Source organism: Urocitellus parryii, chromosome 5 (genome assembly GCF_045843805.1).
Source record: "Urocitellus parryii isolate mUroPar1 chromosome 5, mUroPar1.hap1, whole genome shotgun sequence".
NCBI classification, from domain to species: Eukaryota; Metazoa; Chordata; class Mammalia; order Rodentia; family Sciuridae; genus Urocitellus; species Urocitellus parryii.
The window spans coordinates 33158346-33176925 of record NC_135535.1 but is presented as its reverse complement, the minus strand read 5'-3'; the positions used below and the strand labels follow the sequence as shown (position 1 = coordinate 33176925).

The window sequence follows — 18580 nt, the reverse complement described above, 5'->3', positions numbered from 1 at the left end:
ATTATTGATTTCTAGTTTCATAAAATTGTGGCTAGAAAATATCTTTGATATTATTTCAATCTGGAAGATATTCTTAAATGAATGATAATGAAAATGCAACTTAGAAATTCCAGTTGAAAACAACTATAACTATGATCTGGTAGAAATTTATTGATGTAAAGGTTAATATTGAATAAAAAGAAAAGGTTTGTAATCCATGTTCTAAGTCTAACCTAAAGAAGAAGAAGAAAGAACAATAATTTCAAATCAAAAACATTGAGGAGATAAATAATAATGATAAGAGTGAAACCAATAAAATAGATAAGAAATGATGGAGAAAATGAAGAAATACAAAAGTTGTTATTTTGAAAAGATGAATAAAACTGATATATTCCTAGCAAAATTGATCAAGAAAATAAAAGGAAAACATAACAATATCATCAATAAAAAGAGAATGTTCTCTAAGTCCTACAGAATTGCAGAAAATTGAAAAATATAAACAAATACATGTTAGCTAACATAAGGAAATCATTAATAAACACTAATCACTCCAATAATGAATACTTACTGGGACAGCATCTCAAACTGGTAATTTTGACTAAATTGTCAAAATTAGTAGAGAGTTTCATAGAATGGTCACACTGAAATACAAGTATTAAACTTTTAAACTATACATCTTTTAAACTATTCATTACTCATGTCTTAAGTAATTTGTGGCATACCTTTACAACTTGTTTACCAACAAGGACAAAAACCATTCTCTAATTCTCCCCCCAAAACTAAAAGATCTTATGTTCCAGGTTTCTGTTTCTTTTTTTTTTTTTTATTAGTTGCTCATGACAATACAATGATCTTGACATATCATACATTTGATTCAAATGGGGTATGAATTCTCATTTTTCCAAGTGTACAGGTTGCAGAATCACATTGGTTATATGGCCATGTATATACATACATCAATACTAGTGTACATGGAGAAAGAACATCTAAAGTTTAGTAGCAAGGAGAGGGCTGTCTTGAATCAGACTAAAGTGGGACTTGTTGCCTGCCTGGGTCTTATAAGTTTCTGAGTATGATTCTATGACTTATAAACATGTTCTTCTGATTTCATAGCCAAAGAGGACAAAGAAGAAAGAAGATAATGAAGTAAAAGGTTATCTTAGATACATGATACAGAGGCCAAAAGACCTTTGTTTACTGGAAGATAGACAGCAACAGAACTTTTATGCCAAAAGCAAGATATTGCCTAGAATAAATACAACAAAGACAGACTTGTCCTAAAGGAAAGCCCCTTTTATGGTGACTAATACTTTTTGGATGTGTTCTAACTTGTTGTAAGAATGTTAGGTTAATACTACAAAAACTCACGAAGAATAAATTAAATTCTCAAAATAACGTTCTTCCCTTGGGAAGAGATGTGAGATCAGACCTATGCAGTCAGAATCAATCTGATTTAGAGTTGGGAGGTGAAGGAAATTTATAACGCACTTAAATTATGTGGACTATGTTTCTTTCTCTGGAATATGAAAGTATCAGACTAGTTTCATTAATTTCTTTTTAGTTTTAGTACCCTAGAAATAAATGGATTATAGCATTAAAAATGTAGACTAAGTCAAGAGTTCCTGTCTGCTCTTTCCATCCTATACATACTAGTGCCTCCACCTAGAGTACAAACTGAGAAATGTTCTCCTTCCCAGGCCACTAGCTTCCAGTCCCCTTGGACAGCAACCTCACTCTCTCGCTGATTATTCTTTCCACACTTTCTAATATTGCACCTCAGTTAAAACAATACAGCCATACAGAGGCCACATAGATTCCCCATAGTCCATATAATAAAAAGGATTCTGATGAATGATCTTAATATTTATTTAAGATGTATAACACACTAAGCCTGCAAAGGGAGAAAAACATTGTTTAAATGATAAATTAGAATAAAAATCATGTCTGAGTTTTCACTAAATGTACTTTTAAGTAAAAAGTACTAGCCTTTTATTTGATATAATGTTTCTGGCAGCATATTAATATAATCTTTTTTTGAATTGCTAATTGGATATGGTTTTAATGTCAAAGATTAGCTGTTGCTTTGAAATGAATGTATTTTCAGTCCTATCTACTCAACATAATAAGTCCACTTTTCCTTTTCAACTCTCTAATCTCTCTTTTTTAAAATATATACATTGGGAATATAATCCTGTGAACACTGTGTGCTATTGTACATGAAGTCAAATTAACCTGGCATAGGGCCTATCATACTGTTATAAAGCAGCTTTCAATAAATGAACTTCAGGGTGAAGAGTTAGATTATTCTTAGGTCTGTTATAGGAGTTCTTTCTAGGCTGAAAATGCCATCCTGCTCTCTTCACCATCTGTGAGAGCTTGCTGGTACTATTCTTTCTGTACAAATCGGAAGCACTGACATTGCTGTTAACATGATCATACATCCACTTACTCTCAATGACATCTCATGAAATGTCAATTGCAGTTTAAAACAATATTCAAGACTCTTTGAAGGAAAGCATTCTCTCATACTGTCTCATTTGGCTAGGAATCACTTTAAAAGGAGATTTGCTTCCTGGGTTTAATAATTCACAGATTGAAGAATAAAAATGTCTTTATGACAGGTGAGAGGGAGATAGCTATCCTAAAACTACTAAGAAGGACTGTATTCAATTTTTTTAATTCATGCAATTATCAATATTTATTGAATACCTACTACATAGAAGCATTATGTTCTGAAAACTTAAGGAAGCAGGACAAAAAGTTACCTGCTTTTACTTATAAAATGCAAGAGTAAAAATTAATACCGTCAGAGATTCAATGGAGTAGCAATAGAGTGGGTTTCAAATAGAAAGCTGTATCAGCTATTTCCCAAAAATTCTGTATAACTACTCAAACAATCAGTTACTCATAGTTAGTCATTTAAGCCTGTCTGTATGGCTGTGTTAGCCTGGGTAACCCTGCTGTAAACTCAAGGATGTCTGCCTTACTGTGCTGGTTTGCAAGTCAGGTGGGAATGCTCTGCTTCCATAAGTTTCTACTCAGGTTGGAATAAAGTTCTTCTCCTGGCAATGGCAGAACAAGAAGGCAAGCATTATGCATCAAGCACATACACAGTCTTTGTTTTCCTTATATGTGCTGACATCCCATGGACCAAAGCAAGTCCCATAACCAAATTCAAGGTCAAAGAGTAAGGAAATATATTCCATCCACTCCAGGAAGAGGCAGGGAAGGCATATTTGCCAAACAGTACTTGAATCAGTGTTCATTGAAGACCTCTGAGAAAAAAAGCTTGACATGTTTGAAGAAAACCAAAAGGCAAATGTGCTTGAAACATAGGGACTGAAGGGGAGAATGATGGGATACGATGGCACAGAAATAGACTAGTGAGACAGCTGTTGTCAGGGAATGGTTCTAAGTATAAATTAAAACCTTCAGTGTTTTAAAAAGATTGATAAAAACTTAACTACTGGGGCCACTGTGTGGCGACAGCATTGAAAGGGATCAAGACTACTTTAAGGAGAGTATTTGGGTGATGTCACTGCAGCTCAGGGAAAAGATGCTGGTAACATGAAGCTGGGTGATGAAAGTGAAGTATGAGAACACAGTTGGATTTGGAATATATTTTGATAACAGATTTGCACCTCCACAGGTTCTTGATAGCTTGAAAGTGGTAGCAGGGGCTGGGGAAGAGAAAAAAAACAACTGTAACTGGATCCCAGTATTGTGATATTTGCCACTTAGTAAATCCTGGTTACAATAATTGAACTAGAGGAGGGAGGGTATTTTTAGAAACTTGTTTAGATAAATCAAAAGTTTCACTGTGGACAGTAAGTTAATCCCATGACATTCCAAGTAGAGCCCCCCAAGGATGGGATTAAATACACACTTTGGGTAATCAGAGACTCAAATTGGGGAATTATGAGGACAACAATAACAACAATGGGTTTTAAACTCATTGAACTCATCAAGATCACTGAGAAATGACCATCAATTAAAAAAAAATAGAATAAAGAAATATAATATAAAATCACCATGTTGTAAATTCAACATTTAATATGATCTTAACAAAAAGTGCTTCACTGAGGGCTGGAGTTTAAGCTTAGTGGTAAAATGCTTATCCAGTTTGCCCAAGCCCCTGGGTTTGATCCCTAACACTGCAAACTACATAAAATGAAAATGAAACAAAAAACCCCACAAACATAAAATGTCACATTTCATTGAATCTACTATTGCTAAATGGTAGCTTAAGTACATCTGTTTAGTTTGGAGCAGTGCAGGTAAAACAGAAATCTTCTTAGACTTTATAACAAATTTTAAAAATGGGGAAGTTAGAGAAATGATTTTCTTTCAAAAAAATCTCATCTCATTTCTTAGTTTGGATAATTACACTAATTTTTAAACCTAAAAACATAAAAGGAGATGATTGTCAGGAACATTTTTTTTCCCTGTGATGCTTTTATTTTAGTCTTATGCAGAAAGGAAGCCAAGAATGAGAATGATTACCTGAGCATTATCCATAGGTAGTGGGTGATGAGTTTGTGGGTGTCTTTATTTTCTAAGATATGTGAAACACAGTTATGGGTGAAATAAGCAATACGGCTGTATGGAATATCCTTAGTTAAATATGGTGATTCATTAACATGTGGGTCCCAAGCAGGGAATGTATTGCAATTAGAATTTAAGTTGCAAAATATTCATTGACTACAGAAATCCACTATCAATTTTTCCAAGTTAATTGTCTATGAGGATGCAAGAACAGAGACAGGAAGAACCAAAAGGAAACAAGCTGGGAATTTGTAGAGATTATAGATAAACTGTGGTTATACTTAGACTGGGAAATCGAACATTTGGTTTCCATTTACCTAAGTCTCCAAGGTCTGAATTATACACATTTAGTGTATAATATCGTATGTGTGGGTGTGGGTGTGTGCATGCACATATCTATCTGTATATCTAGAAAATGGTCTTTAATTGAAGAGAAAAATCAATTTGGCTTACAAAGAGTTTGACATCCTTGTTTGTTCAGATGAATCAGAATTGTAGCTTCAAACCAGGGATTCACTTAGAGAAATAGAGTAAACCCATAATTTATCCTAAACATTCTACTGATAAATGCACATGATCCCAGGGTGATCTTCACAAATGATGTTTTAGAGTTGATTTTTCAATTCAGGGAGGGAAAGAGTGACCAAGAAAAAGCTGAGAAACTGGATAACTCAAAAGGCTTGTGTAAAATAAGAAGATTAATGATAACACAGGAGTTCTGAGAGATATAGATGAAAGAAATGATAAAAACTGAAACATGACCCATCATATATCTAAAATAATTAACATTTTAATTCAGTTTAGTAGTATGTTTTGAGCATTTATGGAGTGTAAACCTTGGAAGAAATACAGTGGGTCCCTTTCTTTCAATGGTTCACCATAAACAGTATGAGCAAACTACTGATGAGCATTTAGCAGAAACTAGGTAAAGTAGAAATGGATAAAAATATTTTCAGGATTTGAACACAAAGGTTTGTTTTGAATAGAACATAAAATATATCAGCTTTACTTTTTGATATGCTGGGGATTCAACTCAGGGGTGCTCTACCGCTGAGCTACAACCCCAGCCTTTATATTTCTATTTTGGTTCAAGATCTTGCTAAGTTGCCCAGACTGGCCTCCAACTTGCAATCCTCTTGCCTCAATCCTCATCCTGAGTAGCTGGGATTATAGGTGTGCACCACTGCTCCTGATGAAGATAGTCTTTTAAAAAAAAGTAAGAGATAACATCACAGAGGGGTAGACAGAATGGTCAAAGGGAGACAGACCACAGATTCCTGATAGTAGAAATGCCACAGGACAAGCCATAGACAATTTAGGTGTGTGTAAGAGGGACCAGGGAGCTCTAATGAGGTGAGTAAATCTCCAAAGATGGTGGAAGGATCACATGGAATGGAAGGAGTGCCATTCATCAAGCAATTCTGGAGCTTCCCCATCTCCAAATTAAATAAGCTTATAGATAACATCTTCTAATTTGTCAATTCTTCAGGGATCTCCATTGATTTTTTTTAGCCAGTATTTAATAAATATCTGACAAATCACAGTAGAAACTTAGAAACCCACATACTGTAGAAATCTTGAAATCGACAAGTACCCAGATAAGTTGCATCCTCTTGAAACTAATGACCTCACACTGGAAGATAAACACAGGAAGATCTTTAAATGACAGTGCTAACATTCTTTATTATTACTTTAAAAACTTAATAAAAATTAGAAGAATTTCAGGTGAAAAGTGTTCAGAATAAAAATAGTCCAATCATCTCTACAGAAAGATGCCTAAAGTCCTGAATTCATCATTTTTAGGATACTTTTTAAATGTCAATATCCACACTTAATCTCCTTTCCTAAAAAAAATAAAAAATAAAAAGAAAGAAAGAAAGAAAGAAAGAAAGAAAGAAAGAAAGAAAGAAAAGAAAATGTCTAATTGGTTGTTCTGTAGCTTGAAGATACTAGGGCTAAAAAGGAAAAGGGTGGCCTATTTTAAAAATACCTATTAGAGGTCAGATATTGTTTATCTACATCATAACTTTAACAGAAAAAAATAGGTATCTTTTTTTCCCCAAAATAAAATTGCATATAAAATCTGTTTAGTTTTTAATTATTTGTTATTAGTTAATATATATTCTCCAATTCTTTCAGATTTGTCATATATGTAAAAAAATTTTCTCACATTAACAACTAATAGTCATGTTGTGTACATAAAATGAATTTCCATCATTCCTTCTCTCTTGTTTCCTAATTAATTAGAAATAATTTTGTCAGCATTTCCCTGAGCTTCACTTAGTGAAGAATCACTTGAGGAAAATAGGAATCACACTTCCTTTTTACTATTAGACTGTTATCACACATTTTAAAAAAGTATTCTTTGCATTTGCAATTCAAAAGCAGGGAGAACTAATTTAAATACTATGCAAAGTATATAATTTATGGATTTCTTCATCAAAGTGGCTTTAAGGATTCTATCAAAAAGATACTTTATATAATAAGGGAATAGTAAACACAGTGCTCAGAACAAGTGAAAATAAAAAGGCTTTTAAACTTCCACTGTGCCCCCTAATGGTAGGAAAGAAAAAAATCTAGACATAGGTTTTATGTTTCTTTTCCAGTTAATTATTCTTTATAGAAAACTCCCTCCAGGTCAGTAGTTTTCAATATGTGTTTTATACAAGTTAAAATATAGAAAGTAATAAAAACACTAGCTATTGTTAAATTTCATGTCATTAAATTTTAGGAATGATTCCTTGCTATTTGAAATAATCATTAGATGTTTGGGATTAATTCCTTTTCTAAGGTTTAATATAAAAATGAAGCAGTTAATCTCATAATATATATTGTACAATATAAGTCAACTCTATGGGAATCAATTCATATCTTCCTCTCAGTTATGTCTGCATTATTGTTTAAAAATCAAACAAATCAGACACTTTTAACTTTATTCACATCCCAAATAGCAGTGTTTGTTCAACTCATTCCATGGATCCTCATTATTTAGAATTTGCCTTTCAGTGATAGAAATCTCTAATGCAAGAAGAAAGCTTCATTTCAAAAGACAATTTGAACAATTTTCTTTTGATAACCCAGAGAAGGGAATAAGTATCATTTAAGTTCACCAAATACATGAAGATTCTTAGAAATGTGACTCTGGGTGGGGGAGGGTGGATATATAGACTTTTCTTCTTTCTGAAAGTACAGTATCCTTTTTGGGGAGGGGGTAAAAGGAAGACTACATCAGGGAAATAAATTTGATGCAATGGTGAAACATAATAAGAAAAGGAATATTAAAAGAATGAGAAATAGAAGAAGGAATGAATCCGAAATGAGCTGATCAATGCAAATACCAAAAGAATAAAGAATCAGGAAAAATATTAATAATAGTGATACACATTTCCACCTTCTAACACATGAACAATTTATAGCTTCATTTTATAAACATGAAATTGGTTTTCTACAACATTGAACCACAAGTCAACATATATAATTCATCCATTATCTCAGTTACTTGTAATAAAAACTTTACAGTTTAACAGGAAATCATTTCTATTCCTTGGAGCCACTATTCTTTCTTCTTTACTGATTTTCTTCCTTTTCTCTAAACTCTTTGACTTAATCTCTATATTATAATTGATTCTCTGATGACCTTCCTTTTTCTTTTAGCCTGTACTATCTAAAACTTATATTTATTTTGAAACCACAAAACATTTGCTCAGAAGTTTAGGCTATACAAAAAATACTCTAATTCTTTTAGGAACTTCCAAACCAAAGAAACCCTTGATTTCCTGTATTCATCCTGGACACATTACTTAAATACTAGAAATAATAGACTTTATGTTTCACAAAATCAGAATGACAAATTCCTGGAGTGGGAACATGAAAGAAAATGGGGAGGGGTAGGGAGAAGGGGTGCTGGGGTTCTTTTCCAGGATGCTGTATATGGCAGTGCTTTTGGATGACTCCTTCTGTGCGTCAGAAATCCGGAGCAATAGCAGCAATTAGGGAATATCGTCACTTACAGTCAAGGTTCAGAAGTGGGGAAGAGATGAGGGACAAAGGAAAAAGGGAGGAGGAAGTGGGGGGGGGAGAAAGAGAGGGATAGAAATGAGGACAGGAACACCCCTAATCCCTGTACAGTCATGACATCATCCTCCTGCTTAAATATATATAGGGAATGGCCAGAGCATCTCTTATAGTTCTCTCACTTTCAGAGTCAGCTGAAGGCTAGAGAAAGCTCCACAGAAAGCCTTTCAGTGTCTGACTTCTGTGGACTTGGCTTGAGAGAAGGCTGAGAGAGATGATGGCAGGCATGAAAATCCACCTGGTGTGCATGATACTCCTGGCTTGCAGCTCCTGGAGTCTGTGCTCAGGTAAGCCGAACAGCATTTCACAAAACCCTTCAGTGATTTCTTTGCAATGTGTTGCTACTTATGTTAATGTATCCAGGGAGAAGAGTTTTTCCTCTTTATTCAGGATTTGCCTTTTCATTGATAAAACTGTGAATATCATCTTATTCTGTCTTTCTGTGTATAAGAAAAGAGATTTATTTTTCCCTTTTTAAAATCTGCAAAGCAATAAAAAAGATTTAAGGTAACACAGCATGCCCCCTCTGTCATACAATGATGAGAGAAAAACAAACAAATGAACAAAACTTTGAATTAGGTTGGGCATTATATAATGAGAAGTACAGGAAAAGTGACTGTCGATGTGCAAGCTCATCATTAAAACTCATTCCATTCAAAATGCTTTATTCTGATCATCAGAAATTCTCCTGGAAAGTGGTGTCTTCCCCTCACTTATCTTTGTAATTGACTTCAATTAATTTTTTTAAAAAGTCACTGTGTTAGGCTAAAACAAAATAAAATTTGATGAATAAGTAAATAGAGCATTATTTGCAAAAAAAATATTTCTAGAAAATATAAAATCCTCCAAGTCCTTTATAAAAAATATATATTTTATGGTATATTTATATGATACAGCATGCTATTCATATAATTGCTTTTAATTGCATGTCATTTAAGTTGATGCAAAACATAATTGGAAAATTGGTATTCTAATGTTAATGGAAATATTTAGTTTTAGAGTGTTTTACATATGACAGTTAAGTAGAAGGCATATATTATCAAATATTTATAAATAACATATCTTGAGAATAAGTTTTAAATTTAAAGCAGTAACATGAAAGATTATAATGATTACAATATGCTTCAACTAATGCTTGAAAAATAATTGAATAATCACATTAAAGTGAAAAGGAGAAAAATACATTAAAATCATTTAACCTGCTTTTATAGCTTTGATACCTCATATGTAACATTGATGTTCAATTCAAACTCATGATTTTTAAGCATAAAAGTAAGATCTATTAGAACATAAAAATTAATTTATACAAAGCTTTCTTTTATTAATAATTAAAAAATAATTTTGCAAAATTTTATGAGAAAAATACCAACTTTTCTACAATTGTGATTTTATCTAACACATGAGATTAAAGGTATAATTAGACTATGTAGAAAAAAAATAATTGAACATTGTGTCTATTAACTTGAAGTTGCTTGCTGTCATAAACCTAAATTTACAGGGGTTTGGTGAACAGTGTTCATAAATGAATAGTAGAATTTGTCTTTCCTTTTCAAAAGCATATTGCATCTTTAACAAATTGAGTTAAAAGTTCTCTGGTATAATTTAGTTCCTAGATATGAGTTTTAAGAATGGATTCTCTAAGTGTGATACTTACTTTTTATAAAAGTACAGCGTAAAAGGAAGATAGAGCCACTTTTAATATATGCCTTGTTTTATCACAAAAGGCCACTAAGTATGAACTGTCATGTTACTATGGTGTTCTACAACTTGTTATTATTACTTGTAAAATTTTCAAAGTTTTTATTTTCCATAGTATGTTCATAAGTAGAAACTTAGGATATTCTAAAAAATTCAAATTCATTTTCAACACAACTTTACATATGTTTTTGGACAGATCCACTTTTTCCTTACTCATCTTGATAAAACTGTAAAGTAATCATAATTCAAATTCTTGTTTAAAGTAGAAAACAATTCTTTCAAGGAGTGTTTTGTAAAATGACATCTCATGTGAAATAAATCTCAGTATCTTTTCTATCCTAAAGTTATCAGTCATCAATTCCCTTTGGTTTTGTGTTGAAAAAGTCTCTTCTACTCATATTTTCATTATGTTGATTATGAAATATCAATATACATACTTTCTATATGTGTGAACTATTGCTGGTAAAAATAAGCTACTCCAGCATATTTGATGAAATTCATGTTATACCATACAATAAAAAATGTTACTGAGATTCAGAGATTAAACAGCTACAAATCACAAATAATCATGGCTTATTTTCTTAGAAGTGTTTCTATTCTTCTAGTCTCCTGCTAGCCTAAAATTAAATTATCATTCATTTATTCTGAATATATTTTTTAAAGAAAATAAATGCATAAAAAGACACTAAGCCTCTAAGACTAAATTTTAAGATTAATTTAAAATATGTAGGTTAAGTTATAATTATATAGTGCTTGATTACATAGTAAACATATGGTTTTGATTTTTTCTCAGATTCTGAAGAGGAAATGAAAGCATTAGAAGCAGATTTATTGACCAATATACATACATCAAAGGTAGCTTTCTTTTCTTTAACTTGGGGGTGAAGAATATATAAATTTTCACTGTACGTATGGTGTCCTTTTCTTACAGTAATAACTTCCCATCAAGACTGAAAAGTTCCTTGGGAGGCATTTCCTTTTGGGGTAAACTTTGAGTTCTAAGAAGTTAAGGGTGTTAATGTGACAGGGAAAGAAACTACAGTAACTCAATCAGCATTATGCAACTTTTACTAAGTAGCCACATGTGATTTATGTGGTCATGTAAATGTATTTAAGAAACTGACTTCCATTCTTAGTGCATCATGTATGATGAAAGGTATATTGGCCTCTAGTGTAGCACTTAAATGAACTTTTCACCTTTTTTATTACATTGTAGAAAATAAAATAGGTTTCCTAAATTGAAAATGACAGAGTATGACAACCTGTGAAGGAAATGTGCTAAAGAGGAAATAGTACTAGACAGGCAAACAGTAGCCTTGAGGTCTACTCCTGAAATTGTGACTTACAAACTATTTGATCTTAAACAGTTCAGTTGAGTAGCCTGGATTTTCCTTTGTTTCCTTTTTATTAAATGCAGTGATTGAAGCTTACGATCATCTAGAAATTTATAGTTCTGTAATGTTTTCAAAAGTTATAAGCTGTACTCTTTATTGTATAGCAACATTTAAATTGTCCCTGTAATGGAAGAGTTATCTGTACCTGATAATTGTTTTTATTAAACCAAGTAAAACCTTGTATCCTGACCCTTATTAATCCTTTCCTGGGATGTTAAAAGCAAATTTTCTAGTTCTCAACCTTTACCTAGAAAGAAAAAAAAACTCAACTAGAATATTTCTGATAATCATGCTACCATACTACATTGATAACTCAGAGTTAGTCAACCAATGGGTATCTAAATATGTGGTCAGGGCATAGGTTTCCAATCAAAAGATTTCTTCTGTAGGAAAAATTTCCAGCTGAGGCAATCACTTGGTACCATGATAATTATAGCAATGCTGTACCAAAGTTGAAGAGACTATAACCATGATGGTATCAAGTTAATGTTTTACTAACTCAAGTATTTAACCTTATGATAATAGACCCTTTGCTACCATTTATTCAGAATCACAGTAGCTTTATGCTTTCTCCTACACAAAAGTAGGACAATAACTGAAATCATTAGCCTGTTTTGAAAAATAGATTAGATTTCAATGCCTGGTGAAATGTTATAGATTTTATTTCTCAAATTTCAAGTCTACATTAGCACAGAAAGGTCCTAAATAATCCCCCGAAATATGATATAGTTTGGGGAGTGGGAGCTATTTAACCTATGTGAGAGTAGAGTTGTGATTATTTTTCTGACCAAGATATTATAAAGATAAACTAATCCTAGTATATGGACTGATTTAATTTTTTCTCTTAAGAGAAATGCACTGTAAACATATAGGATAAATAATTTTTTCCCATTTCTCTCTTAAATTCATTAAGTGGAAAAAAGTTGAACTTCAATGCCTCTTTTTACTCAAGAGATAGAGTCTAAGATAAGTAGGTCACAGAATTTTAATTGTTCCAATTTCATTGCTTATTTCTTACTTTTATAAAATTATTTTATCATTTATTTATAAGAAAGGTTATTCAATCATTTATGCTGTGTTTATAGCACTATGCAAGTGAGAACTCTCGATTTGCAACCATTTTAAACAAATTGCTACATTTAAACATTGGATAAGAATAGTATTTGATGTTGGTATGAATACAACTCTATTATTAAATTCTCTAGAAAGCTTTAGTTTTTCTTTTTTCTACTTCATAAGTAAGATAAGTGAGCATTTTCAATTTTATAGTAAAGTTGTTTAGATATTGGAATATTATTGCTGAAATACACCTAGGCAATAGAAAGTGAAGAGAGATTCTAATGGAAAAGAAATGGAATGTAGAGAAGAATTTTCTTCTTCTCATAAACAGTTGTCTTTATTATCAATGCTAGTGTTTTGATATAGTCTTATTAAGAAAGAGAACCTGATATAGTATATCTTTAGACTATCAAAAAGCTAATTGAATATTGTAATTTACTGTGATCAAACTCAATACCTTTCATATACAAGGTGTTCAAAAGATGCTTATTAATTAACAATTGGAATGCAGGATTTGTTAATAAACTCATATTTCATGTTCAAATGTAAAAACTTTGAAACTCCATGACAGACAGATGACTTTGATTATTTTCAATTTGGTGAAGTCTTTCAATTTATCCATCTGCTTGATTCATCTGAGTTCAGTGAAAAACAGGTAGTGACAGTTCATCATACCACATAGGTCACATTTAATACAGGAAAGAAATTTGAGAAGCATCATGAGCAATATTAGAAAGTTAGACCTTTGTAGTTCAAAGCTTCTACAAATATGTTTCCAAATACATGTCCCTTGGTTGTCCTTTGGTCAAGATGCTTCTTCCTGCTGTGCTTCCTCAGTGGGACAGGGGCTTGGTGACTTTTTACTTTATGTATTCTGCTTAGTAATAGATATTTGCTTACTGACATCTTTCCAGATTTATAAAAGCAAATTCGTTTATGTGTTTTCATGGTAATTTGTTTTTCTTCATATTTAATCAAAAATGATATTTATCATTTGGCTATAATATGTCAAGAAAGGTTATAACTAGATTTGCATCCAGTTTTCCCCATAGCTAACTGTTTAAAAGTATTTGAACTGCTACTTTTGTTGTATGCTACTTACTCATTTGTACCCGATTCAGTTTTTCAACACTGCCTTCTCTTCTGGTAGGTTTCATGTTTATTGCTATTCTATTACTCTATCCCATTGATTACTCAGCTTTAAAATGCATTTTAATAATGGGCATGGTAAGACTTTCCTTATTACTATTTAATTTTTCTAAATCTTCTATTACTATTAAATTTTTCTAAATCTTCATGGTTATTCTTGACACAGTCATCCTTTGAATTTACCTCCTTTTGCCAAATCCTCATACAACTTCTAGTCTCCCCACATTTTTTCCAGTTGAGACATTGATTTGCAAATTGCATTATATTTCAATAGTAATTCAGAGAAAATGGTTACCTGATATTGTTATCAAGCCTGTCCATCATGTCTTTGTCATAATTTAACTCTGTAGCTTTTATAAGTCCTTCAGGAAAAATTTACACTTTCCTTTATCTGTGCTCTTACAAATTTTTGCTAATTTTTAATTAATTTGTAATAGGTTCTCCTATTTCTTTACATGTTTCCTTATTGGTTACTCTTGACATTGAAGAATAGCTGATTATATTAATTATAGTTTCTGACAAAATATTATTAGAAAAAAAAGACAATTTCAGAAAATATTAAAATTTGCAGATAACTTGGTCAGTTGTGGTACTGGCCATGACAACTATTAATGTGTGAAATATTCAATGACCTCACATTATTGTGATTGTCAAAATTTATTAATAAAAATTTATTCCATGCTTCCTTTCACATTAAGCTGAAATATAACAGAGAATAGTATTTTTGAAATTTGAATTTTTTCATCTGATTATATACACACATATTTATAGATTTCTACTGTTATTTTCTTTCTTAATTTGCTCTGGAAATATGTGCATCTGTATGTGTGTATTACTTCATCCCATTCTATTACATAGGTAATATGAGGTACTGGCACCATGCAACTTTGTGACATGAAGGTACTCAATTGATAGTACAATATTTAGTAATAGAGTAACTATTAGACTCTAAAGTATAATTGTGTAACACAACAGAAGTTCATGTATTTATTTGTATAAGTTTGATTGCAATATCTTTTCTTTTTTCTATATTTCAGATCAGTAAAGCAAGTGTTCCTTCATGGAAAATGACCCTGCTAAATGTTTGCAGTTTTATAAATAACTTCAACGGCCAAACTGAGGAAACAGGAGAGGTTCATGAGGAAGAGCTTGTTACAAGACGAAAACTTCCTGTTGTTCTAGATGGCTTTAGCCTTGAAGCAATGCTGACAATCTACCAGCTCCAAAAAATCTGTCACAGCCGAGCCTTTCAACACTGGGAGGTAAAATGAAAACAAAATATGAGTATAATTATATTTATACTAGTTAGCTTTCATTTGTATTGATTTTTATATCCTGGCCAGATCATAACCGGAAGACTTACAAATGTTAAAGAAGAATAAACCATGTGTTGAGGTCAACATTGCTTCAGATCTTCAAAGTGTCCTTCAAATATTTGGAGTTTAGCAAAAACAGTTTTTCTTCAATCTTAAAAAGAAGGATATATCTTTAGGCAGATTTGATCCATATGCTTTTACTGTGCATAAATGGAAGGCATACTTAGGCAATCTTTGTTGGTGGTGGTACTGGTGGCATGTCTAAGAAATTTAAGAAACTCAAAATGTTTTCTTAAAAACACATGTATGTGTATATATCTATAAACAAACACTGAACACAAAAAGTGTCCAAATAAAATGGGAATAAAGACACAAAATGTTCCTTTTGAATACATTAGTCAAATAAAAATATATTTGCATAAGTAAAAGTATAAAATCAGGATCTGTATCTCTTTTATTCCAGTTTTATTTGGAACTCCCAGGTTTGTCTGTTCATAAGGGGTTTGGGGAGCTTTTGTATTTGAATATGTTAGGTAAATAAATTTGTTTAGTTTATAAAAATATATATAAAATAGGAATCTATATCTGCATCATTCTGGTTTTAAGAACCATTATGGTCTGTGCTTATTTATAGATAAACACATGTGACTTTGTAAGTGTATCTATCTTCCTATTATAATTGAGTGGCGGATTTCAGGTATTTTGAGCAGCTGAATTTGGTCTATCACAGACAAAATAGCCAATTGCCATAATACAGATTTAAAACAAAGGACTAGACTGGTGACTTCCTGACTTTGGTTTACAAATATTAATTTGTTTGCAAAATTTTAAAAGTGCTTTAATAATGAAATTGGACTTGTATTTAGTTAATGTCCAGAGCTAGCCATTTAGAACCAGAAGATAGTTTGAAAGTAACTTAAACTTCTTTCTTGGATTTGCATAATCTAAATGTATAGCATTAAATCTGTGAAGGAACAGAGTAATAAAACTAGTCAAAACATTCTACATTCATCAAAGTTATGTTCATCCATATTTCAGTGTAGCTGCCAATTAAATATTCTGAAACAATGTCAACAATTTTTTTTCTTTGGACAGGCAACTTAAATGCCAACATTTAAGCTACCATCACTTAGGTATAACCACAATTATCTTCAATTCCCTACATATTAATTATAGTTCCACCTCTTCTCTCCTACTGAATAAATAAGCAAACATGAGAGCATTAAAGGAAAAATTATTTGTAAAATTTAATAGTTTGACAATTATTAAAGATAATGTTTTGGAGCTCGGGTTGTAGCTCAGTGGTAGAGTGCTTACCTAGCACATATGAGGCCCTGGGTTTGATCCTCAGCACCACATAAAGATAAATAAATAAAATAAAGGTATTATATCCATCTACAACAACAAATTTTTTAAAAGATAATGTATTGCAAACACTTTATGATTTTTTGACTTAATTGATATAAGTTGCTGTAAAAGATAAATTAGAGTTTTGGAAACATGAAAAAATATTGAGGTTAAAGAAGAGAAGAGATAAATATATGCTTTTAAAAAAGGAATATTTAACAATTTTCTCAACAGGAGAAACATTTTTTTCAGATAAACCTCCATGAAAAATTTGCTTAATTTTATGTACTGAGTTTACACCAACATCGAAGATCTGAGGGTGCCTTCCTTGCTGTTATAACTAACTTGTGACTGTGTGCCATGGAGATGCCTACAGGAAAGGCAAATACAAGCAGAATAGCTAGTGTTTATTCTAACCAGTAAACGAAAAGATGCTTTCCAGATGAAAAGCCAAAAAAATTAGTTTTAATTTTACTTGCTGTACTATTCATTCTTTAATTTTAATTCTGGCTAAATAGTTTATTCTTCAAAATATTGTTTAGGTCAATAAAACTTGAAAATACAAATCTAAACATGGGGAAATGTCAATTATATGTTATTTATCCAGAAAAAAAAAACCTGAATAAACTATTATTCAGACAAGTCAGTGCACATAAGATTGGAACTTTTGCTATTTTAAATGTTTGAGTGATTTAAAAATAAAATTATAATGTCATTCTGAGTATAGTACAAGTAATTACAGACTATGCACAGAGAAACCAAAGATTAAGGAACTAGATTGTCTGACAGTAGCTGGTTTTCCTTCTCTGAAACTGAATAGCTGTGGGTTGAAATAAAATACATGAGGATATGATGTTATGCATGTTCATTATAATTTAAATGTCAGTATTAGTTATAGTGACCTCGAAGTTTAGAAAATAACCATAACTAAAGAGATCTGAGTTAAACAGAGCTTTCCTAAATGCTGATGTATATAACAACTAAGGCAGAGCAGGCATTCTTGTATGACTAAGAAGTAAATTTTAGAATGGCCTTCAAGTCACCTTGGAAATTGACTTAATTGAATATAAAATCCTGTTAACTTTTCAGTTAAAGTTGATTTACCAGATTCAAAACTATTTTTGTTGTGACAAATGATGTGTTTCATACAATTTTGGTCTCCTCATCGTAAATTTAAGCACGAAAAGTATTCAAGTGTGTATTTGGTGTGTTCTCTTCTCTGGAGAGATTAGTGTTAGGCCTCTAAATGTACAGAGATTTTTACAGAGATCTCCTGTGTTTACAGCCCAATAAACTAGGAAGGACACAGAACAGAGAATCAGAAAGATCAGGTTAGGTCCCATCTCGGGCATTTGACAGTCATATATCCTTTAATAAAACAATTTCTTTGATGTTACATGTTTTGCTCCAGACAGAAAATAGGATAAAATATACAAAAATGCTCCAAAATAGAGATTTTGTGCATATAAGTTTCATTTATGTCCTATTTTTCAGATAATTCAGGAAGACATTCTTGATAATGGAAATGAAAAAAATGAGAAGGAAGAAGTCATAAAGAGAAAAATTCCTTACATTCTGAAAAGACAACTGTATGAGAATAAACCAAGAAGACCCTACATACTTAAAAGGGGTTCTTACTACTACTGAGGAGATATACATTTTCTTTACATTTGATTGTGATTTATCATCCTTGTTTGAATACTAATTATATATGTGTGAAAATGTGACAAAATATGCTTATTTTGACTCTTCCACAATTGTGGTTTTTTGGGTGTGATTTTTCTGCATACATATAAATTGGACTAAATGTTTTCAAATAAATCTACATCTTGAGCATGATGTGTTATGTATAATTGGAATAAACAGTTATCACGTTACATATAGCGTGTTTTGTAGTTTTGCAAAACACATTATGGGTTGTTTAAACAGTCAAAAAGTTTGACATTTTATGTGAAATTATGAGAAATTCTAACAAAGTAGGACAGCAAAGTCTAGCCTATATTATCATTAATACAAAAC

At 31.6% G+C, this 18580-nt stretch overlaps 1 protein-coding gene across 1 annotated transcript; it reads left to right on the top strand.

Annotated features, from left to right (window-relative positions):
* The first annotated feature begins 8812 nt into the window (after positions 1-8812).
* Positions 8813-18208, top strand: Nts (neurotensin). Its single transcript, XM_026391434.2, has 4 exons — positions 8813-8885; positions 11090-11151; positions 14936-15160; positions 18056-18208. The coding sequence occupies exons 1-4, from the start codon at positions 8813-8815 to the stop codon at positions 18206-18208; spliced, it is 513 nt and encodes a 170-aa protein (XP_026247219.1).
* The last annotated feature ends 372 nt before the right edge of the window (positions 18209-18580 follow it).